At 37.3% G+C, this 26,242-nt stretch overlaps 1 protein-coding gene across 1 annotated transcript in view; it reads right to left on the bottom strand.

The window, feature by feature from the left end:
* Window positions 1-25,840, bottom strand: part of LOC115625807 (branchpoint-bridging protein) — a 33,437-nt gene extending 7,597 nt beyond the window's left edge. The window contains exons 1-4 of the mRNA XM_030520992.1: window positions 24,986-25,840; window positions 8,495-8,588; window positions 984-1,069; window positions 648-911 (exon numbers count right to left, since the gene is read on the bottom strand). Coding sequence (XP_030376852.1) covers window positions 648-911; window positions 984-1,069; window positions 8,495-8,552 — 408 coding nt within the window. The 5' untranslated portion in view covers window positions 8,553-8,588; window positions 24,986-25,840. The remainder of the gene's footprint in view (window positions 1-647; window positions 912-983; window positions 1,070-8,494; window positions 8,589-24,985) is intronic.
* Window positions 25,841-26,242: the final 402 nt, after the last annotated feature.

Below are 26,242 nucleotides of genomic sequence, written 5' to 3'. Positions count from 1 at the left end.
TTTTCTGATTTCTGAAGAAATAAATGATCATAAAATTGTGCATGACTGGCACTTTGGTTAATAATCGTTATGTTTTTCATGTTCCTGTAGCCAGTTCATGAAGAAATATTGTTCGCAAAATGGACTTTGGTAAATTGCTTGTACGAGTCCGAAGTATACTATATAAGCGGCAATTGTTTGCATCTCGAGTGCGAGAAACCCAACAATGGTCGATGCACATGCTATGGCGTGATAGAAGCCATGCACTGGACACAAGGAACGACAGTGAAGATGCCGGGATGGGCAGAGTGGAGTAGAGTGGAGCCGAGCCGAGCAGAGCAGAGCAGAGGAGAGCACGGCAAATGTAATTACATCACAATGCAATTTAGTTAGCGCAGTTACAAGGGCGCAAGGGGGCGGGCACTGGATGCCAAGGAACACTAACACGGCACGCCAACTCGATAACGAGTCCTTGCTGGAAGCAGTTCCTGCTTGCAGCTGTTGCAGCTTCTTTAAGTTTTTGCTCAAGCATACTTTAAGATGTTGTGTGTACTCAAGAAAACTTTACGGTGCTTTGTGTGCACCGATGGGAACAAGTTTAATCATTTGGGAAGGCAGGACAAGGATGATTTTAATGCCTGTCCGCACAGACAATTGTGGGCACTCACCGGAACCAAAAACCGTCGCACTTCCGCCAGGGCGTAGGCAATGCGCGCGTGTGCCTCGGCCGGGGCCGCGAATGTTGAAATCTCCACGTGTAGGTCCTCAAAGAGGTGGGCGTATCGGCTGTCTCCACTGGCTCGCAGCTCCTCCTCCTTCCGGCGATCCCTCATCGAGCCGCGCCCCAGCACAGCCATTTTGCACATTGTGTCCTCCTGCAGTCGCTTCATTGAGTTGCCTTTTGGTCCCAGTAGCTTGCCAACGAAATTGAACTTGGGGGAAAATAGGGGAAGGTTAATATGATAAGGATGTCTTGCTGCTCAATTTGCTTGGCTTTTGCTTACCTTGGGATGATCGCGCACCGGAACTGCCACTTTAACAGCGACCTTAACCGGCTTGTCTCGCGTAATGTCTAGCATTTTGAGTTTCTCTGCAAATGAAAGGAAAGTTCAAACCAAATAGATAAAAGCCAAAAGTTAAAACGATACACAGCTTATTTATTTCTTAAACAGAAGTTTTTCTTTAAATATTCATCATCTTCGTATTTAAACTAACCCTTTCAAACTGTCTGAAAGCAACTGTTTCTTAGAAGCACAACGGGAACAAAATTAATAAAAATATCACGTGGATTTTGGGATTAGAAAGGTACTTTCATTATCGAGGAAACAAATTGTTATTTGTTTACGTAAAATCCTAGCAAGACCCACACTTTAATATTTTATTAATTTTCTTGCTTAACTCGTAAACGAGAAAAGGTTTAAATTAGGTATTTCTCCAATATTATATAAGTTTTAGTTTATGTTATACTAGCAGGTCCTGTCCGTTTTACAATGAAGATTATAAGTTTATTTACAATATGATATTTTTCATCCGACACTCTCTAATGTTTCTAAAGGAACTGCCAATAGTAAATTACTTTGGTTCGTTCCGAAAGCTAGGGCATATAGAACAATACATACTATTTACATACCTATGTACATATGTATATTGTATGAATGTAAATTTATGAAAAATAAAAATTATATTTTTAAATTGAATTGTGAAATTTCTGATAAATTAAATAAAAATACATATTGTGCGCGCCCTCCTCTGTGATTCTCATACCAAGTACCTAAGCGCTGGCAAATCGAGAATTAATTTGTGAAATTGGTGAATAATTAAATAATAATATTGTGAAATTGAATTGTGAAATTTCTGATAAATTAAATAAAAATACATATTGTGGGCGCCCTCCTCAGTGATTCTCATACCAAGTACCTAAGCGCTGGCAAATCGAGAATTAAATTGTGCAATTTGTGAAAAATTAAATAATAATATTGTGAAATTGAATTGTGAAATTTCTGATAAATTAAATAAAAATACATATTGTGCGCGCCCTCCTCTGTGATTCTCATACCAAGTACCTAAGCGCTGGCAAATCGAGAATTAAGTTTGAAATTTGTGAAAAATTAAATAATAATATTGTGAAATTGAATTGTGAAATTTCTGATAAATTAAATAAAAATATTGTGGGTGCCTTCCTCTGTGATTCTCATACCAAGTACCTAAGCGCTGGCAAATCGAGAATTAATTTGTGAATTTTCTAAAATAATAAATAATAAATTTGTGGATTTAAATTGTGCGTTTTCTGACAAATTAATTTCTGAAAAGTTAAATAATAGCATTGCATGAACTTTTGTATATAAATACAAAAAAGTAACTTAATATTAAAACCCCAATAATTCAAGCTCCAAGAAAATTGTTAAAATTTGTTGTCTAATTTGTCTAAATTTCAGCTTCCTAGCTTTTACCGTTTGGGCTGTTGATCGCCAAGCAGTCTTTTATATATATAGAGATATATTGTTTTTCAGATGAAAAATACTCGAAACAATCAAGCTGAAAGCTTAAGCGGCCAGAGGCGATTTATAGAGAGACTCGTAGCCATGTCCCCTTTATGTCAAAGGTGGGGGGATGTGTTCGAGCTTTCTGTTCTTGCTGTTTGTAACTAATTAAGCAAAATGCTTCTGCACACAACAAACTGGTGGCGGGGAGGGAGGGAGGAAGGGAGGATGGGGGCCATCCACAGTGGAACAGTAAATCTGTTGACATGCCCAAACATAAAAACATTTTTGTTTGCTCTTCAGCTTAAGTCTAGGCAAGACAAGGACTGGCAGTTACAAACACAGATACGCACATATACTGGCACGTTTACCAACACTCATTAGCAGGTGAAATGGCTTTCTTAACACCTTCGTCGTTGCTGCTGCTGCTGCTGCTGGATGCCACTGCTGTTGGTGTTGTTGCTACTGACTGCTGATGTTGATGCCACAGCGCTGCATTTGCTTATGCCGTCGGCACACATTCCCCCACAGTTGTGTGAACTTCGAAGACTGGGCGAATGACTGAGTGACTGAGTGACTGAGCAACTGACTGACTGAATGCATCGCCTTGTCAGTGGCAGCAACATAAGTAGTTGGCAGTTGTCAGGAAAGTGCACTTTGCCGGCAATGTAAGACACACACACAAGCACACGCGCACTCACATGTACATGCTACACAACTACAAGTATATGCGCTATTTTGGATCTGGCAAATGCATAAACAGGTACAAAAATGTGAATTTTAGGCCTGCGCTTCCATTTGCGTAGATATGTACATATATACATACAATGTACATACTTATATATGTATGTGCGTTAATTGTTGCCACCGCTTCAAAAAAATAACACGCCTCATCAAGTCTGCGGTGTAGCATTTATTTTTAACTGCCTTCACAACATCCGAATGAAAGCAAACGCTCTCGTTAGGACTAGGACAAAAATTGTAAATGTCTTCAACAGATTGTGCAACCGAGCGTATACGTAACGTGTGTTTATTGTGTAACGATGTCTGATTACGTTCTGGCTATAAATAAGCCATTGATATGTCGCCTTGGCAGGTAACAAGCTTTAATCGATTTTTTAACCATCTATTGCAAATAGTACTTGCCATCGTACAAAAGTATTATAATATTCTTGTTACTTTTTGGAGAGCAGATTATTGTGGAGCATTTCTAAATCAAAGAAGTTTTCTTAATGAATCAACGTTTCGATGTACAGGTCTGATTTAATTAGTCTCAATATGAGTTAAATTATTAATCTGTAGAGCAGTAATACAATCTGCATCAATCTCCATTCTAAATACATTTAAATTTTATTCTCCAAATCTTTGCTAAATGATTATAAGTATTTATCATTAATAGTACATGATAAATGATATTTATTCATTACCTTTGACCGCAATATGAAATTATTTACTAAGTTTTGGATATGCAGAGTTTTTAAATATAACATTATAGCAACGATACGATTTCTATGGCAACTGAAAAAATCCAAAATCTGTCCAAATGTATCTATATTATTGTTTATTTTAAGATTTGTAATTTAGAATTAATCTACAATCACAAAATTTGATACATATAAAAATATATGTATAGCCAGAGCGGCGAAGGCCTTCTGGCTATATCTGTGCCTATAAAATTAAGGATAACCCTGATTTATATGATCAAGACCTATGTAGAACAATTGACAAATGACAGCAAAGGGTGAGTTTTCATTTATGTATATATGCTGGCTTCTGTGTGTTTATGCACAAGTATAGTATATATGTATATGGGTCTATATTACAAGTATATACACACCAAAATAAATATTGTAATGAGTAATAAAAAAGCATACAAAATACATTGTGAAAAACAAAGTACAATTTGTACATGTGTAAACAACTTTTCAAAACATATATCGGCTCATCATTTTTATACCCTGTACCCGTAGGGTAAAAAGGGTATATTAGGTTTGTGCAAAGTATGTAACATACAGAAGGAAGCATCTCCGACCCCATAAAGTATATATATTCTTGATCAGCATGACGAGAGAAATCGATCTAGACATGTCCGTCCGTCTGTCCGTCTGTCCGTCCGTCTGTCCGTCTGTCCGTCTGGATGAACGCGAGGATCTCAGAAACTATAAAAGCTAGAATAACCACAGTTGGCATCCAGATTCTCCTAGATCCGAGTAAGGACGAGTTTATTTTTTTTTTTTTTAATTTTCCCCCCCTTCCCCCGCTGCAGAATTTCGTCAATAGCGTCCACATTTCAAAAGCTACCTAAACCAAACTTTGCACACATAATTTATAAATAAATATCTACTGTTGTTTAAAATTTTATTCAATTCTGTCGATTCTAAGAAAAGTTATTAGCGAAACAAATTCTCGCCAGTACAACCCCCACAAACTGCAGCAACAAGTTCGCTCTTCTTCTTCCTCTTTTTGCTGCTGCTTTGGGCGCATATAACTCAGTGACGGAAGTTTACCTGGGTACAGGGTATTACACTGTCGGGCTTGCTCGACTGTAGCGTTCTCTCTTGTTTAATGAAGAATTTTACACAAAGTTACACAAAAATTAAAGAGAGAGGCAATTTATCAAAAAACCCCCCTTCTATAGAAATAAGAAATAAAGATAAAATGCAAATAATAATCAATAAATAATTGTGATTCAATTGGTTGTTATATTTTGGTATTCGTTTCGTTTAAGATTTTGTAAATTCTATTGACTCTAATTAAATTATTTAAAAGTTTGTTCGTTGCCAAAAATTGTGAAATTCAATGACCAAGTTGAATTGTAAACAAATCCACAATATTCATTTTTATATCTTTTAAGCTTGCAGACTAGTTTTCAAATAAACTGACACCAATATATTAGCATCTGCCAATCATCAGATTATATATAGTATTATATAATACCATTGGGAAGCTTTATTAATAATCACCTTTGGTGTATTCAGAAACATGAAATCAATTAAACAAACAAATTAAATGCTTGTTTGTAAATTTTAGCTCGTGTATAATATTTTAAATTAATTCTGTTTGTGCTCGTCGCAGCACATGTTCTGCAAATATAGAGCTTTTATAGCAAATTAATTTAGCTGTTGAACTGTTAAAATATTTGCACATTTGCAGAGCCAACTAATTATACATAATTTTTTAAATTCTTTACCCCTAAACATACAAGAGTATACTTGTATGTAAGTTCAGGTGAGTAGGTTAGGGCGTTTAAAAAATTACCCTTTTTTTTTTTGAATTTTTCACTGTTTTTATTGGAATGGAAATTGTTGCTGCCTTAATCTTTTCTAATTTATGGCAAAAAGGCCATTAAGGTAATTAGGCATGCATTTCATTTCCCTCCATAGCTGGGCCCCCAACGATTTGTTGGCTCGTACCGCTTTATCAGATTGTTGTAAGTGCTTTTTCATTCAGAAGGCGTGCAGGCTGGCAGGGAGGCAGAAAGGCAGACCGACTGGCAAGTGACAAACAATGTTTCGTTGGCTGTCAAAGGCATTCATGCCAAAAAATTGTGGCAAGTGTTGAGCGTTGTTGCCTTTTTGTTTGTGATGGGGCAAGAGATGCCGATTAGATATCCTTCCCCATGCTTAAGCATTCGCGACAAAACAATTTACGAGCAAAGAGAGACGGGGTTCAAAGGATTGCACTTAAATAAACACTTGATGCGGAATACAATTAAATATCAGCTTCCGACGACAAACTCTGGAGCTACTAGTACATCCCTCTCATCAAGAATGTGTTCACTTCCGCAGTAGAGGAGTGGCCCTCGGGACAGATGCTAAACATTTGCTCAGTCATTGCAATTGTTTCCGTTGCCAAGTTTTTGTATATACACATCTACAGTTTGCTTTTTACTGCCATATTTTTCCATTCCTTTTGTGCTCGCTTTCGTTCAGGCCTGGCTTTTCCAGGTCATTTGTTCATCTGGAAAACTGTGCAGCCTACTCAGCCAATGCCTGTGGGCCAAACACTTGTGTTAACAAGCGGGATGTTGTTGTTTTCGTTGCTGTTGCCGCTTTTGCCGCTTTTGCCGCTGTTCCCTCCCAGCCCTCTGTAGTGCAGTGACGTTGACTTGAGCTTGATTTATATGCCTTTAATTAAATGCGCACCTGCATTAAATAACATGCCGAATCGAAGGTCACATGAGTCCGCAAAGCTGAATGGGCTCATGAATAAGTAATGTGATGGTTAAAACATCTTTCTGTCAGGCATATATGTAAGTATAAGTAGCATGTACTCATATACTTGTATGTAGGCACTGTGATTTTGAATCATAATCCCCATAAGTAATTAATGTATATGTACATACAAGTACATATATGCTGAGAGGTATCTGATTGTATTGTTGATTAATCAAATCTACGCACATCGCATACTGCCTAATACCTCAGCCTAATCAGCATTCTTTTCATGCATGGGTGGGAGCTGAAGTTGGAGCTTGGCATTGAGCATGTGTTGCCAAGAAACATGCATATACAAGTATGTAGTCCATACATAGTATAAAGCGTTTCATCAAAAGGAAAATAAAAAGGTTATGTCTTCGGTCAAAGTGCCAATGTGATGGCCCATTTAATCGTTTTGCGAAGGTCTTGGCAGTTCGTGAAACGTTGTGACGTTGATGTCCTGGCTCTGGTTTAACATACCCATACACAGCACCCATGGGACGGATTACCAAAATGTGGCTCGTTAGTCAAAAAAGTTCTGCCCAAGAGCTTACATGGCAAGAACGACATCAAACATTCAAAGAACACTCGCCGCTGCTTCTTACGAATCCCTTTTTATTTCATCTGTGTCTGTTCCGTAGCTGAGACGTTAAAGCGAACATCCAAGTTAGGATAATGGGATGGTGTGGCATCGTTATTTTAAGCTCCAGCGCAATATTACTGAAGACATCAATTGCGGGCTTAAAGAAAATAAAAGTTTCCCTTTATTGTGGATGTTGATGTTGATGATTGTGTGTATCTTTGAGAATTGTTTTCGGGTTGCACTTTCCACGCCATCCGAGCCGTTTTCACTTTGCATTTCACTGCCTAACGTTTCGGGTTTAAAGTAAGACCTTTAATGAGATCAAATGAAAACGAAGCCCAATAACTACCGTTCTGTCATTTCGTCGACTGCCATCGAATGACGTAATCTATTTGTGTGTTTATGATTAGATTTGTGTACATGTTTTTGTCTCGACATCAGATAGTATATAGTATGTATGTATATACAAATGTATACTCATCTATGCGATGGCAGGATACCCGTCGTTTTATGTCTTTCCCTAACTTTTACGTAAACAAGTCAAAAAGGTATCTGTGACAACAACAAGCTTAAAACCATCGCAGCAACCGACTGCTGGCAGCTTTTTGGTCTGCGCTTTTTTGTATCTTGTCAGCACTTCTAGAAGGAAGAAGCAGCCGAACTGTCGCGGTTAGTACAAGGCTTCCAGAACACCCCCCAGTCAGTGTCAAATGGCGAGTTCACAAGATAAACACACACTGTCGTTCCTTTTCCGCCATTTTTAGTTTTTTGTGCAGTCGCCGCCTTAAAGCTGCAACCATTTAAATATTGTGGCAAGTGGGAACTGCATATTTGCTTCCTGGTGTCAAATCTTTTCGATCTATCTAAATACTATACATATATACTTAAATATGTTATTCTTTACAAGTGATTTTAGGTTCATTCTCTTGTTCCGAATATGACATTTTTGCAGCTAGTCAAAATACATATGTATAAATAAATAATATTTCAGAAGGTATTTAAATGAAAATATTAAAGTATTGTATTTATCAAAAGTCCACTGTTTCATAAATTCGTTTACAATGTATTAATGAAGTGCTCGAAAATAAATAAAAATTTACTTTCAGCTTCAAAAACGGTTTGAAAGCGGTTCAATGTCACATTCCAGAAAGTATTTAGTGCAATTTGATCTCTCATCCTAGATTTTAAGAGAACCTTTAAACTCATAGACTATTTTGAATATTACTTATTTTTCATTAAATGTTCATACATACCTGAACTTTTCGTACTATGACGTTCTTCTGGTACATTAAGACTGGACTTGCCTTCCATTTTGTAATCAAATGTTTAGATTTGGCTGCAAGTAGACTTAAACCAGAATTTTTTTTAGCTGCTTATACATTTAATCGCATTCAGAGATATTTTAATAAATATGAATATTTATATACTTGTATTTTATCTACGTTGTCAGTAAAGTTAACTGCGGTTTTTTTCTCTTTGTCATTGAAAAGTTAGCATAAAGAAAACAATTTCATGAAAAACTTGGTGGTTTGCACAAAAAAGTTATCTCACAAACTTTCTTATATGTCACTGAAAAAAACTGTTTTATTCTTGTTGGCATACAAATACGAGTTCCTATTCCTATGCATTTCCTGGACTTTACAAAAAATTTGTCACAAAAAGTTTCAATTCTTACAAGAATTATAAGTTGTTTCTTCCGACAAATGTATCAACAGTTATTGCATTTTTTCTGAATTAATAAATAGCTGTGTCTTTATGCAAAGTTTTGTCTCTCTACCAGCTTATTATCAGAACTGTAGGTTTGACTTTAGTTACAAGGGCCTATCGATGGGATTTTTTGATCCAAATAGGCAAAAAATCAAAAGTTATTAAAGCAATGTTATACAAAAGAAAGTTTCAATATATTGCGATTATAACTGGACCAACTGTATAGTTTGATAAAAGTGCCTGACGGTAATTAATTTAACAAATATTTTATTGTTCGAATATTAAATTGAACAGTTGTCTTATAAGTAGTTGACAATTACGCTTTTATTCTTTTAAGCATGTGAAATTGAAGTTGTATATTTGAAATTATCGTTGTATCAGATTCGGCAACCATGTATATTAGATAAGTCCCATATCAGCATAGTCAGTAACTGTCAAATAAAAAGATGCTCTTTACAAATAATTATAATTATTTCACATACAAGTAATATACAACAAGAGAGAACGCTACAGTCGAGCAAGCCCGACAGTGTAATACCCTGTACCCAGGTAAACTTCCGTCACTGAGTTATATGCGCCCATAGCAGCAGCAAAAAGAGGAAGAAGAAGAGCGAACTTGTTGCTGCAGTTTGGGGAGGTTGTACTGGCGAGAATTTGTTTTGCTAATAACTTTTCTTAGAATTGACCGAATTGAATAAACAACAACAGTAGACAATTATATATAAATTATGTGTGCAAAGTTTGGTTTAGGTAGCATTTGAAATGTGGACGCTATTGACGAAATTCTGTAGCGGGGGAAGGGGGGGAAAATTCCAAAAAATAAAATAAACTCGTCCTTTCTCGGACCTAGGAGAATCTGGATGCCAACTTTGGTTATTCTAGCTTTTATAGTTTCTGAGATCCTCGCGTTCATCCAGACGGACGGACGGACAGATGGACGGACGGACGGACATGTCTAGATCGATTACTTTATGGGGTCGGAGATGCTTCCTTCTGCATGTTACATACTTTGCACAAACCTAATATACCCTTTTTAACCTACGGGTACAGGGTATAAAAATTATCGCCATATGAAGTCGATAACACATTCATTAAAATGGAACTGAGTTGGATTTGTTGAAATTTTTCTATTGATCAATGCACAGGTTATTATTTAAAAGCATCGTGCATTATTTAATCAAAATTTAAATTTGTTGGCCCCCCCTTTCGCAAAAGCCAAACTTTGTGGGATCTGTGATGTTTTTAAGCAAATATTTTAGAACATACTCGTATGTAAATAGGCATCGTACGATGCTTGCTTCAATTATTAATCATCTCAAAACATATTATGCAATAATAATTGGTGATAACAAAATTGAAATTAAAGAAGTCACTCAGTAATCGCAGTTTTTCGGATCAATGCTCGGTACGCATTTTTTACTGTACCTTATCTTGTATTGGCATTAGAAAATATTGTTGCGAACAAAATGTGCTAACTCTTTAACGGCCCCCTCTGATGTATCATCAAAATATATATGTAATTTCCTACTCCATTAACTCACAAGTCACGCCACGTAATTGGTCTTTATGATGACGCGAAACATTTTGCGGGCAGCCTTTGCCCCCAGAAACTGGGCTAAGTACTTATAACATGGTGTGTTCACATTAAAGCCAAACTACCTGCGTCCTTGCTAAATACGTCTGTACTGTGAAGGGAAAAGTACTTAAAATTAATGATGACACGGGTACGAAACGGGAAAGAACCAACGACAATCTCTGCCAATGTTGTTTGTTATTGTTGGGTTTTTGTTTTGTTGCTGTTGCTGTTTCTGTTGTTGTTATTGTTGTTGTTGTTGTGGATGTCGAGTTTGACGGATTTGTGCGCTGTTTCAGATTAATGCTACGATTATTGTTTGCAATGGGAATGCCGCACAGTGGAACGGACTAGAGAAGCCATAAAAAAGGGAAGGGTGTGCACTGCCTTGAAAATATTCGATTTAATTCGATTTAACAATTCTAAATATTGTAAAATTGCTGACTGTGCGCCTTGAAAAATAAATAAAATCTACATAGTCATTGTTTACGTTATTTATTTCCCTTTATTTTGTAAATATGTTTAATTGTACTATCCATTATTAGATGAACAAATAATAGTTGCTAGGAAAAACTTTTGGGAAACACATATTTTGAAATAATGTATTTATGTATCGATAAGATAAAACAAGATATCTATTTTCTGTGTGTGGCTTTTCCTCAGAACCAATGTTGTGCCAAAAAAAGATGGATTAAAGTTCACGTACAGTATCATTATATAATAAAATAAATTAGAATTAATGAATAGATTGAGCTTTGATTTAAGTCAACTTATCCCGAGTTTTTATTTAGTTCAGGTCTTGTAATACCAAGCACTATTGGGTAGTTATTTTTTTCAACTTGCAACAGGCACATTTTGTTTCCTCTTTTTGATCGAATTTGTTGCTCTCCAATTCATCTACAACTCGAACTACAGTGCATATGTAAATATTTATTTGTAAATATCGAAAATTAAGAAATTTTAAATAATAGCTTAAACATGTTCATTTTAACAAGTAAATGAGGTTTCCTTTAAGTAAAAAGGCAGACTTTATATATAACATTATAAATTACATTTTGGGAAATACAATCAGCCCACTGTACGAAGACAGCGAAAGAATTGGTTTTTTCTTTTTTGTATGCAAAATTTAACCCTGTGTATTGTCAGTCAGTGGGTTGGCTGGTTTTTATACTCTGTACATGAAATGTACAAGAGTATATTAGGTTTGCGGGAGCTGAAAAATGTAACAGGCAGAAGGAGGCGTGGCAGACCCCACAAAGTATATATATTCTTGATCAGCATGACGAGACGAGTCGATCTAGCCCTGTCTGTCTGTCTGTCCGTCTGTCCGTCTGTCCGTCTGTCCGTCCGTATGAACACCTGGATCTCAGAGACTATAAGAGATAGAGACACCAAATTTTGCACGAAGATGCGTTATGTGTGTATTCTATACGAGTTTGTTTTATTTTTTTGATTTTCCCCCCCACTTCCCCCCTATGGGGGTTTTCCCGATTTTCCATTCGTATAATCGCCTATATCTCGGAGACTATAAGACCTAGGAACACCAAATTTTAGTCCCAGATGCCTTATGTGAATACGCAGAAAATGTATATTTTGGAATTCCCCTCCCTCCCCCCTCTACCCCGCAAATCGTAACTCCCGTAATTCTTGGAATTTCGAACTAAAATTTTGGAAATACCCCCAGTTGGTTATTATGTGTCCGTATGCCAAATTTCATTATGATAGACCGATTTAACAAGAAGTTATAGCCATAAATATATTTGCTGATGCAGCGCTGCTGCAGCGCTGCTCAAGCGCTGCCCGCGGCTGTTGTTGATGTTGCTGTTTGGTTGACTGCGAAAATGCTTACACAGACACGAATAGATGCGCATAGGCATACATACACTCACACAGACGCAATTGCTATGTAAATGTGCAATTACGTGAGTTCGAATACCGAGAGAGGTAAAATCGATCAAATTTTTTTTATTTTCTATAATTATTGTAAACATATGTACAGAGTATTTCAAAGTCGGGACACCCGACTTTAGCTTTTTTACTTGTTTTTATTGTTTTCCTTCTTTAATCTACCCGTGCACTCAGACTTGTTCACCGAGATTCGCACGCGCTTTTAAGGATGCCGAGAATGAAGAGCAGGAAGTGAGGCAAATATTTACACAGTTGGATGATTTAGATAAAGAAGACATGAACATGAACCATAAAGTGAAGCGTAAGGGGAGGCCAAAGCAATGGCGGGAAATAAACCCCAAACATTATACAAGGATGAAGAATTTTGAATACAATGAGGAGGATTAAAGAACGCCGCCATTGCTGAGCCCCACTTCTTGGCTTCTGTTGTGGCAACAAAGCCAACAATAAGAGCAACAGCCGCCGGAACAAGGACCGTAATCCAAATTAATGCAAATACCGTGTTGCAAACTTTTGAATTAAGCGCCAAACACATTTCACATCTTTACTTCCACAATCTGTAATTAATAGGTAATGGGAATGCCAAACTTTAATCCAATGGGAAATGAACTAATTGTGGGCGCCTCAGGGCCACCAATGCGTTCGACGAATCTGTTAATTTTTGAATACAGCGAGAGCTGGCACATACTTGTATGTATAGTAGCAAGTAGCACATCCATAAATCTGCATAAATCTATTTATGACAGCCCCTGTATACCTCGGCTTATGATTTAGGATTAGGAAGCCAAGTACGAGCATGCCAGGCAGTATACAAATGTGTTTGTATGTATGTGTATAAACAAGTATGTATATATTTATGTATCGTATGCAAAATGGCGCACACGGATAATTTATTCAAGCGAATATTGCAGCAGTAGCAGCAGCAACGTCAAAAAACAAATGGAAATGCAAATGTACACATATACCAGCATGCACAGCAGATCCACAGAGGGAGTACACGCACCTACACACACACACACACACACACACACACACACACACTCACACACTCTCGGCTGGCATCATGGAATTGGGCCTACTGCTAGTAGTTGCTACGAACACCTCTTGAATTTTGTAAGGCTCTAGGTGAAATAAAGGGCCCGCTCGATTGAGTGAACGGATTAAAACTCTATCGAGAAGGAAACAGATTTTCCTTTAAAATTATAAATCACAATTTATTTATTGATTTTTTTATTTATTTATCGACAAACAGAGCTGTGGTTATGAAAAAAAAAATTAAAACAATACAGTACTTATCTTCTATATATATGTATAAAAATGGATGTATGTATATATATGTAAAAATGAATGTTTAATTTAATGTTTATTATTTGATTGGTACATATATTGAATTAAGTAAAAGGTAAAGAAAATGTGGACAAATGGCAACTTAATGTTGGACTACTTAACAACTTTTTAGTACGACGGCTTCAACTGTATCGACTGCACGATCAACTGTGTTTACAGCTTTTCATCGACTGACTTCTGATTTGTCCATAGGGTTGCCACATGACCGCAATACTATCCCATCTTACATTTGTATATATGTTCCGTATAGACTCCGAAGCCGCTCAACGGAAGTTAATCAAATTTTGTGGCAATATTCAAAATAGTCCCATGGGTAATCCTGTCAAGTTTCGTGGTGATTCGTCAACGAAATCAACCATATTTCCAGGCTTATTTCTGCTCACATCTGATCAAAGAAACACCAACAGGGGGCGATGGACATCCTTTGTACAGATGACGAAACGTGGACGACGCCATAAAAAGCGAAGGACGTATTGGGAAATATGTGACGTCGGAAAGATTAAAAAGCCTTACAATTCAGTGGAAATGCTAGTACTATGTAGATAAGACTAAAGAAAAACAAAAGCTATAACAAAAATGTCTAATAACGAATCCGACTCGGTGTGGGAATTTTATTTGCCAAACGGCTATGCCCCGATTCACAGCAGAGAGTAGTCAGTCATTTGAGTGAAGGTGTTTCTTTTTTAAAACAAGTTATAGGCCTGATATATAATGTTTGAAAATAATAATTTTCCTCAAATTACGAGCAAATGGAGATATACGACAAGGATGCTTTTGAAACACATTCTTCTTACCTTATAATATTTGCATAGCAAATAATTTCAAAAAGTCGGGCCAGCCAAGAGCACAAAATATGATCAGGGAAGAACTAAATCTACTCGAAAATTTATGAAATTTAACAATGATCCCAAATAGGCGTATTGTTAATTTGTAAGGGTTTTATTTTGTAGAGCAATTGGTGGTCTAAATTATGGTCAGAATCAAGAAGTAAGTACTATGACATGACATATTAATTGAAGAAATTAGGAATTTTGTACAAAATATTTTCAGCTTTATTCTTCAAAAAACTTTATAGAAATGGCACAGATTTGTACGCAAATTTTGTGCATGGTTCCATAGCAGCTTTTACCTTATAGATAGTATAGTTTTTCAACAAAAGAGTGCTTATATACTCCAATATACCCTTTTTATTTGTTAAGTTCGAGAGAGAGTTCATTATTCCGACTGTTCACTGTCTGCCTGTTTGCAAACACCATGTGAAATCTAGCGGAAGCTAAAGGCTCAAAGAGTTGCATGCAAACATCTGCATAGGAAACATATTTCGAAAAAATTTAAATAATTTGCGTTTGTGTCAACATTTGAAATTCCATAAATTTCTATCCTTTGATGCATAGAATATCCTACGGAACTATTGCAAAAGCCGCTCACACCATTCCTGCACACATGCAAATACATAGTATGTCTAATATATGTAAGAATGGTAACGGTGCTTTGGTTGGCAAAGGCGCCCGCATTGACAGTTTATCGGCAGTAAGAAGTCGGAGAGAAACAGCAGTCGAACTTTCGAGAAGCAGACATAGAAAGTTTGAGAAGGAGACATAGAATAATAGTAGAGCAATCAAGAGGATCAGCAGTCTTACAGCAGTCAGCAGTCTTACAGCAGTCAGCAGTCTTACAGCAGTCGTCAGCAGCAGCAGTCGTGAGTCGGTCGCAAGAAAGCAGTCGTGTTCAGCCGTTCATAGTCAGTCGTGAAGCAAGCCGTTACCGAGGTCTTATCCCGTCGCAGTTGTTTAAATATATCTTTGTACGCCTTACTTTAATTTGGATTGAACTTATATAATATTAATAAACTACATAATAATGATAATTCACATTTGGGGGCTCAACCGTGTCCAATAATAAGTAAAAGCGTAGAAGCTGTGTGGAAAGAAAAAGTCTCAGAAGTGTGTTTTAAAAAAAAAGAGGACAGATTGTTTTATAAAAGTTGTTAAAATCGTTAATATACTGTTTAAATAAAAATGAATGTCGTCTTGCAAATGGCAAAAGTTGATGCTGAAAATATTTCAAGGTTGTAAAACATTTTGTGCTGTCGGTAAATAACTGTACATTTCATGAGTGGATGTAAAGTGAAGAAGCAACAGCCGAAAAAGCCGCCAATACAAGTGCGAGCGAGACCACTGTATACCCGTCAAGCATCAGCACGTAACGAAGGAATGAACGAGACTCAACAACAGAACGTGCAACTGACTCAGGCGCCAACGGTTGCAAAAATAAACAATGAAAGCGGAGATAAAGGAAGCATTGAGCTGGTTCGGGATCAAAGAACTGAACAGCAGCCCAAAACAGAGAGAAGTTCCGTAGCAGACAGCAATAAAACGCTTCAAGAACTAGTTCAGCTCCTGTCGTTGAAAATAGAAATTGACGAACGAACCAAAAATGATTGCACAATTGTGGCAGAGAGCTTTGCAAAAATTATTCCTGAGTTTGATGGAAAAAATATGCCGGCGAAGTTCTGGTTCAGAAATTTCGAGTTGAACGCAGATGCATACGGGCTTAACGAAAAGCAAAAGTATGTCCAGGCACGTGCAAAAATGACGAACACTGCCCAGCTGTTTTTGGAGTCAACACATGTGTTTGAATATGCTGAACTCAAGAAGCTTTTAGAGGAAGAATTTAAGTGCGACTATAAGTGTAGTGCAGATATTCATACCGAGCTGCGTGAGCGTCGCAAATCCAAACAGGAGTCATTTCACGAATACATGCTTCAAATGAAGAAGATTGCTGCAATTGGAGACATTGACACGCAATCAGTAATACGATATGTTGTTGATGGGCTGCAAATGAAGAGCGACTTTAAGTATACTCTGTACAGTTGCAAATCGTTTAGAGAGCTGCAGGAGCAGTATGAAGTGTACGAGCGTGTATTTGAAAAGGACAAAGTTGACAAGAAACCATTTCAGCCGAACCGAAAAGTATATCCAGACAGTGCCGAAAAGAAGAATCATTGCTTCAACTGTGGATCCACCGATCATTTACGAAAGAATTGCCAAGCCGCTACAAAGTGTTTCCGCTGTAACCAGAGTGGACATATGTCCAGAAATTGTCCAGCAGTAGCAGCGCCAGCCGTGCATGTCGTGCGTGATGAAAAGCGTTTTAAAGTGGTACAGGTGAACAACATCAAAGTGAACTGCCTAGTCGACACAGGAGCTGATGTCTCAATTATGAAGAAGCGTGTTTACAACCAGATTAACAATGTTCAGTTGCGTAGTTGCTTTTCAAACCTGCGTGGCTTGGGCAACAATATTACTCGTCCTGTGGGCAGTTTTGACGCAGAAGTTGCAGTCGATGAGGAGAAGATATCTCACAAATTCGTGGTTGTTGCTGATCGAGATGTGGAATATGATGCTCTGCTGGGCTATGACTTTACTAGCCAATTCAACTTTACGTCATCGGCCGATGGATACAAGTTTTCTTCCCTGTTGGGGGAGAAAGCTTGTGACAACATTAATCAGATAAGTATATGCAATTTGACGTGTACAGATTCTGATATAGATGTACCGTTACAGTATGAAAATGTCGTGCGCTCGATGATCAACAATTATAAGCCGAGTCAGTCGGTTGAAGAGGTTCCAGTTATGCTGCATATTGTACCCGATGGAGAAATTGCTCCGTTTTGCCAGTCACCCAGTCGTCTCTCTATCACTGAAGATGAAGCAGTCAACAAGCAAATAAGGGAGTGGCTTGACGCAGGAATTATTCGGCAGTCATCTTCAAATTTTGCCAGCCGCATCGTTTTGGTTAAAAAGAAAGATGGTTCTCATCGTATATGCGTCGATTTCCGAAAGCTAAATTCAATGGTATTGAAGGATTGTTTTCCTGTGCCGATAATTGATGACGTGCTGGAAAAGCTGCATAACGCTAAGTGGTTCACCGTCATGGATTTGGAAAATGGGTTTTTCCATGTGCCCATCGCCGAAACCAGTAAGAAGTACACAGCTTTTGTGACTAAGAATGGACTTTACGAGTTTAACCGTGCACCTTTTGGATTCTGCAACTCGCCGGCTGCATTTATGCGCTATGTCAGATGCGTATTTCAAAACCTTTTAAACGCTGATGTCTTAGACTTGTATATGGATGATATCATAATTCATGCAGTAACAGTCGACGAATGTATGGAAAAAATGAGGATGGTCTTTACAACAGCCGCTGCTTATGGACTTCAAATAAAGTGGAAAAAATGTCATTTTCTGCAAAAGACTGTGAATTTCTTGGGTCATTTTATTAAGGATGAATACGTGTGGCCAGGAGAAGAGAAGACGAATGCAGTCAGCAGATTCGCAGTGCCGAAAAATATAAAAGCAGTGCAGTCGTTTTTGGGACTTACCGGATTTTTTAGAAAATTTATTAAAGGGTATGCTGACATTGCTAGGCCTTTAACTAATCTGCTGCGCAAAGATGCTGTATTCCGGATGGAGGCTGAGGAACTTGAAGCAGTTCAAACGTTGAAAAATGCACTCATACAAGAACCTATTTTGAGGCTGTACGATCGAGGTGCCAGAACTGAAGTTCACACAGATGCATCAAAAGAAGGATTTGGTGCAGTCTTAATGCAGTGGTTTGATGACAAACTTTACCCAGTCTACTTCTGGAGTAAAAAGTCAACTGAAGCTGAGGCTGCTCGTCATAGCTATATATTAGAAGCTAAAGCCATTTATCTTGCGTTAAAGAAGTTTCGCCACTACTTGTTGGGAATAAAATTTCGCTTGATAACCGACTGTGCTGCATTTAAACAGACGCTGCAGAAGAAAGATGTCCCACGCGAGGTAGTCCAATGGGTCATTTACCTGCAAGATTTTGATTTCGAGGTGGAGCATCGACCCGGTGAGAGGCTAAAACACGTTGATTCCTTAAGCCGTTATCCGCAGCGTGTAATGATTGTAACTGTGGAAATAACAGCACGAATCAAAAGAGCACAAGAAAACGACACAATGATTAGAGCAGTCGCAGAGATACTCAAAAATCGGCCATACGAGGACTTTAAGGCGAAAGGCGGATTGATTTACAAGGTAGTACTCGGCAACGATCTGTTAGTTGTTCCAAAAGCGTTGGAAAGGGAAGTCATTACGGAAGCTCACAACGCCGGTCATTTCGCAGTACAAAAAACTATGCACGCCGTACAGCAGACCTACTGGATACCACACTTGGAGCAAAAAGTAAACCACGTCATCAGCAACTGTATTAAATGCATCATTTATAATAAAAAGCTTGGCAAAAAAGAAGGTTACTTGAGCTGCATCGATAAAGGGGATAAGCCGCTTCAAACTCTTCATGCAGATCACTTGGGTCCTATGGACGCCACTTGCAAGCAGTACAAATATATTTTCGCCGTTGTGGATGCATTTTCCAAATTCGTTGGTCTTTTTCCCACAAAGACAACCAATGCCGAGGAAACTTTAAAAAGATTGGAGCTTTGGGCTAGCATGTTTGGGAATCCCTGTCGAATTATTACTGATCGTGGCAGCGCGTTTACGTCGAACATTTTTGAGCAGTACGTTAAAGAAAATAGTATTGAACACGTATGGAGCACAACAGGAGTGCCAAGAGGGAACGGTCAAGTTGAGCGTGTAAATCGGTCTATATTATCCGTCGTTTCAAAGCTGTCATCCGAGGAGCCGTCTAAATGGTATAAGTTTGTACCAAGCGTGCAGAAGGCCATTAACTCTCACGTCCACGCTTCGACAAAGAGGTCGCCATTTGAGCTCATGTTCGGAGTAAAAATGAATAACATCCCCAGTCAGCATGTATCAAACTTACTTGAGATGGAAATGTACGATGCTTTCGATGCTGAGCGACAGTTAATGCGGCAAAATGCGAAAATGAATATTCAGCGGGCTCAGGACGCATATAAAAAACAATATGACACGAAGCGCAAAATTGAGCAAGTATACAAAGTCGGGGACCTAGTAGCCATACGCCGTACCCAGTTTGTGGCTGGGAAGAAGCTGGCAAGCGAATATATAGGACCATATGAGATCACAAAGGTCAAGCGAAATGGAAGATACGACGTCCGGAAGACAGCAGGTGCGGAAGGCCCAACAAACACATCAACAAGCTGTGATTGTATAAAATTATGGAGATATGTGGTCGACAACGAATGTGGCTGGTCATCTGGGACAGATGAATGATCAGGATGGCCGAATGTAAGAATGGTAACGGTGCTTTGGTTGGCAAAGGCGCCCGCATTGACAGTTTATCGGCAGTAAGAAGTCGGAGAGAAACAGCAGTCGAACTTTCGAGAAGCAGACATAGAAAGTTTGAGAAGGAGACATAGAATAATAGTAGAGCAATCAAGAGGATCAGCAGTCTTACAGCAGTCAGCAGTCTTACAGCAGTCAGCAGTCTTACAGCAGTCGTCAGCAGCAGCAGTCGTGAGTCGGTCGCAAGAAAGCAGTCGTGTTCAGCCGTTCATAGTCAGTCGTGAAGCAAGCCGTTACCGAGGTCTTATCCCGTCGCAGTTGTTTAAATATATCTTTGTACGCCTTACTTTAATTTGGATTGAACTTATATAATATTAATAAACTACATAATAATGATAATTCACATATATACGTACTAGAAATATGAATGTTTATTGCTTTGTGTATTTGGCAATAACATATGCACACGCCTGTACCTGTACAGGAGATGAACATTTTTAAATGGCATTTCGATTTGTATCTCAATTGGCTATTTGTTGCAAAGAGCTGCTGCGTTGAAAATACAATTGAAATTTCTGGCCGGAAATTGTTTCACAAATACTGCTCAATTAATATGTAAAATAATAAAAAGGGTAGAGATAGTTTTTCACAATAAATGTGGAAAGAAATAGACAAAAAACAAATATAAACCTGCACAGGTATTGGAAGCAAAACAAATTGCAATTTACGTTTCGCAAACTTATATATTTGGACTGAAATGAAATTGCAAAAATTTTTGAATATATTAAAGGTAAACATGCATATAAATCAAATAATTTTTCTTTATTTGTCCATGCATTTGAAATTCCATTCAGTTAAGTTAATAAATATTTTGCAAAACTCCCGACATATTATTTACAAATGCCTATCTTCGTACTTGATTTATAAACAAATCTATCACTATAAGCAACATTTCGCTAGCAGTGTGAACAAGCCTGTGTGAAAACTTATATATTTGGAGTGAAATTAAATTGCAAAAATTTTTGAATATATTAAAGGTAAACATGCATATAAATCAAATATTTTTTCTTTATTTGTCCAAGCATTTGAAATTCCATTCAGTTAAGTTAATAAATATTTTGCAAAACTCCCGACATATTATTTACAAATGCCTATCTTCGTACTTGTTTTATAAACAAATCTATCACTATAAGCAACATTTCGCTAGCAGAGTGAACAAGCCTGTGTGAGCTTTCTTCTCCACCTTTCTAATAATCCAATAAAAAATTACGGTACTCTGACAATTACTGCCCTGCTCTTGAAATAACAGCGCACACACGCCTATATACTAAGTACGAGTATCTCAAGTGGCACAGAGCAATTGCCTTTTTATCTTCATTCAGCAAACTAAGCTTATGCAGTAGAAATGCTTGTAAAAAGTTAAATGGAACAAATGTCCGGGTCATTTACTTGAGATAGATTTATGATGTGATAATTATGTGTATACGCGGTTAAAATAGGGAAGGAAGCTCTTAAGAAGTTATCTTCGTGCCTTACAGCAACAAACTTTATTCCTCCATGATAATGAGCCGAATCATACTCGTATTTAAACCGTATTGTGTTCGCACTATCTACATACTAAAAAAAACTGTTTACTTGTTTTTCTGTAGGCCATCCATGAGAGGTATATGCGACTCAAAATTGGTACATCAGGTATGACAGCATATTTAATACTTATTCGGTTTTTCTTATAAACAAAACACGGGGAGCAGCAAAAAAAGACATAGGCGGCCGCAAATAAAAAGGTTTAACAATATTTTTCTGAAACCCACGTCCCACAAATATTTCAAATTTAGAAAACTGTCTGTAGTGTTATAAAATGCATTTATACTTTACAGAGTTATAAATATAACTTTTTCGAAAAATTTCTCTAATATTGTGGGCAAAGAACCCTTGTTTCTAGAACAAAACTTTTAAAAAGGCAATTTTTAGGATTTTTTTTCTGAGTGTATGACAGCTATATAATAAGTTCTGGATCTTTTTTTTGGCCCTGGACTGTTTTTCAAATTTGGCGCCAATATCGTGGACCAATGTGTACATCCTTTGTTTGTTTTATCCTGGATATCCTGGACTATTATTGGACTGCTCTGCCGACGAACTGCTACCCAGTTTCTTAAAGCTGCCATCAATCTGACTCGCTTGCACTGCTTGCTTTCAAAATTCTGTTCCATTTTGATGTCAACTTATTACTGCAGTGTAATAAATCATTTCATAATTACATGCTAAATAAGTTGATATTCAAGGAAAATATGGTCAATAATTGATATTTTATGTTTAATATGTAAAAGTTACTTTAAAGGCATTTCTTCCCAATTTCTTAAAGCCAGCAAGCTGACTCGCTTACACTGCTTGCTTCCAAAATTCTGATCATTATTGAAGTCAATTTATTACTGCAGTGTAATAAATCATTTCATAATTGTATGCCAAATAAGTTGATATTTAAGGAAAAGATGTTTAATTTGTAAAAGTTACTTTAAAGGTATTTCTTCCCAGTTTCTTAAAACTGCAAACAAGCTGAGATTGAAAACTCGCTTGTACTGCTTGCTTCCAACATTTTGATCCTTTTTGAAGTCAACTTATTACTTAAGTGTAATAAATCATTTCATAATTGTATGCCAAATAAGATGATATTCAAGGAAAAGATGGTCAATAATTGATATTTTTTTGTTTAATTTGTAAAAGTTACTTTAAAGGTATTTCTTCCCAATTTCTTAAAGCTGAGGTTGAAGACTCGCTTGCACTGCTTGCTTCAACAATTCTGATCCATTTCAAAGTCAACTTATTACTGCAGTGTAATAAATCATTTCACAATTGTATGCCAAATAAGATGATATTCAAGGAAAAGATGGTCAATAATTGATATTTAATGTTTAATTTGTAAAAGTTACTTTAAAGGCATTTCTTCCCAATTTCTTAAAGCCAGCAAGCTGACTCGCTTACACTGCTTGCTTCCAAAATTCTGATCATTATTGAAGTCAATTTATTACTGCAGTGTAATAAATCATTTCATAATTGTATGCCAAATAAGTTGATATTTAAGGAAAAGATGTTTAATTTGTAAAAGTTACTTTAAAGGTATTTCTTCCCAGTTTCTTAAAACTGCAAACAAGCTGAGATTGAAAACTCGCTTGCACTGTTTGCTTCCAAAATTCTGATCATTATTGAAGTCAACTTATTACTGAAGTGTAATAAATCATTTCATAATTGTATGCCTAATAAGTTGATATTTAAGGAAAATATGTTAAATTTTTAAAAGTTACTTTAAAGGTATTTCTTCCCAGTTTCTTAAAACTGCAAGCAAGCTGAGATTGAAGACTCGCTTGCACTGCTTGCTTCAACAATTCTGATCCATTTCAAAGTCAACTTATTACTGCAGTGTAATAAATCATTTCACAATTGTATGCCAAATAAGATGATATTCAAGGAAAAGATGGTCAATAATTGATATTTAATGTTTAATTTGTAAAAGTTACTTTAAAGGTATTTCTTCCCAATTTCTTAAAGCTGCCAGCAAGCTGAGGTTGAAGACTCGCTTGCACTGCTTGTTTCAACAATTCTGATCCATTTCAAAGTCAACTTATTACTGCAGTAACAATTACATTTCACAATTGTATGCAAAATAAGATGATATTCAAGGAAAAGATGGTCAATAATTGATATTTAATGTTTAATTTGTAAAAGTTACTTTGAAGGTATTTCTTCTCAATTTCTTAAAGGTGCCAGCAAGCTGAGGTTGAAAACTCGCTTGCCCTGCTTGCTTCAACAATTCTGATCCATTTCAAAGTCAACTTATTACTGCAGTAACAATTACATTTTACAATTGTATGCAAAATAATATGATATTCAAGGAAAAGATGGTCAATAATTGATATTTAATGTTTAATTTGTAAAAGTTACTTTGAAGGTATTTCTTCTCAATTTCTTAAAGCTGCCAGCAAGCTGAGGTTGAAAACTCGCTTGCCCTGCTTGCTTCCAAAATTCTGATCTTCTTTGAAGTCAACTTATTACTTCCGTGTAATAAATCATTTCATAATTGCATGCCAAATAAGTTCATTTTCAAGGAGAAGATTGTCAATAGATTGTCTAAATAATTGATATTTAATGTTTAATTTGTAAAAGTTACTTTAAAGGTATTTCTTCTTATGAATATTCTGTATTGCTTGAGCCAAATCTCTTCAAACTTACTCACTCCTCTGATGAATACCTACGTTGTCTTTAGGCATCCATAATTAATTTAAATTGGTATATTTCGAGGAGTCTCACTTCAAACCACAGTCTGAGATAAATCAAATGTAATTACACACAACTTGAGCACATACATCTATCTATATATACTATATGTATATAAACCCACTTGCTGTGCTCAGGGGAGTTTTGGCATTCTGTATTTTCTCTTGAGCCAGCGTTTGCTCCCCAGTGTCTTATCTTTGTTGAGCTTTATTTCAGAGTGCAAGTGCGAATAGACAAGGAGGAAATACATTTGTTTCTCCAACAATAAATGTTGCTTGCTCTAATTAACTGCGAGAGTAGAAAATGTGGAAATGTGTGCGAATATTTCTACTAATGCCGTGCAGCATATTTATATCAGAAACACTAACACATACTAGACATATCAAGTACTCGAGTCCTTGAAAGCTTTATTCATATTTGATATTCAGGTGTTAGTATATTAACAAGAATAATAAAGGAGCTGCTCGCCAGAGTCTGAGCTACAGGGCGGAAAAGCAATTATAACCGTTCTAAATTGCCGTAATGTGTCAGATTCAGTAAACTTTGTAAATAAATGTCAAACTTGAAATTTGGATGGCAGCCCGACCAGCACTCGGCACCAGGCACTTGGCCCATCGTTAGTGTAAATGTGGAACTGCAACTTTTGATACGATAATCCGCACCTTTCGGGATGCTATTTCCAGAAAACTGTGCGTATGAAATTTTAATGAGTCGAGAGTTCACTTTTCACAAACTTTACTTACCAAAGTAACTCGCTTAATCAGATTGTAATATGTATTCAATATTAATTGGGTAATGGTGTTACGTTGATGACATATATTTCTCAATTACGCTGCACCCACACACTCAGTTATGATTTGCACTTTTTGGAGCCAGCTTGGGCAGTAGAGGGCCTGCCAGCATTTATTTCATATTTTATTCAACCGCAGTATAAATTTGCACAACCACGAAATTAATCAGGCTTGATTAAAGTTGCATGCGACGAGGTGCCAAAGTGTGAAGACTGTCTGTCCACTTTTTAATTTTGGGCCCGCAAGCACAAACAACAACGTATAGATGTCCCGTGGGGAAGAAGTAAGTAGTATCATCCGATTTGGACCAGCACGAGAGTACCGCGCGCTATAATACGAAAGGCTCGACTGTTCGACTAAGTACTCCACAGACAGCACCCACAAAACAACAGTACCAACAAGCACAACAACAACAACAACAACAGCACCAGTAACAACACAGACACCGACAATTGCGACGGTGATGGCGATGGCGATGGCGTTAGCGTTGGCTCTGGTGATGGGAACGTAAAATTGTTGGCGACAACTTTCACTTGTGGGCCGTGGTGGTGCGAGACAGTGTATTCCGAGCACTTGACACAAGATAAACAATTTGTCTCTCAGCCACGACAAAATGGGCAGCTTGGCGCCAAACACCTGAAACGGGCGCAACTGCCTGGGCGGGCTGCTTTCGAATCAAATGAAAAGAGCTACATCAGCATCGCACAGTTCACGTTTCACATGGTTTTCCACAGCGCTGCTAGTAACACTTTTTATATTAAGCGGATGTTATCACTTCCGCATCACTCCAAATGTTTTGTCCGAGTGGTAAACCGTCCCGTACAGAATCAAGCGCGCAACTGAGCCTCCCCCTCTGAGCTAATCTGACAATGTGGTCCAACACTTTGTGGATGCTGTAACAGAACCGAATGCGGCGATTCTGCGCACAGATTCCACGTTCCAATACTCTCGTTTGCCACATTCAAAAATATTGGGAACACCTTTCTGCCAACTGCTAAAGAAAATATATATTTGAAATTTCCGTTAGCTTACCTTACGCGAAAAATTGGAAGAAGGCTTTCGGGAAGAAGTTATGAATGGGCCGTAAGACCGAATGTAGATTCGGTGGAAACATTGAGCATCGAAAGTCAAATGTATGATGAGGATATGAGATATGAGTCAAGGATATGCATTTATTTATTTATGTCAACAAGCATTGACTTTCGACAT

The sequence above is a fragment of the Scaptodrosophila lebanonensis genome, unplaced genomic scaffold, assembly GCF_003285725.1.
Source record: "Scaptodrosophila lebanonensis strain 11010-0011.00,11010-0021.00 unplaced genomic scaffold, SlebRS2 tig00000001-arrow-pilon, whole genome shotgun sequence".
NCBI classification, from domain to species: Eukaryota; Metazoa; Arthropoda; class Insecta; order Diptera; family Drosophilidae; genus Scaptodrosophila; species Scaptodrosophila lebanonensis.
This window is presented reverse-complemented; position numbering and strand designations above follow the sequence as displayed.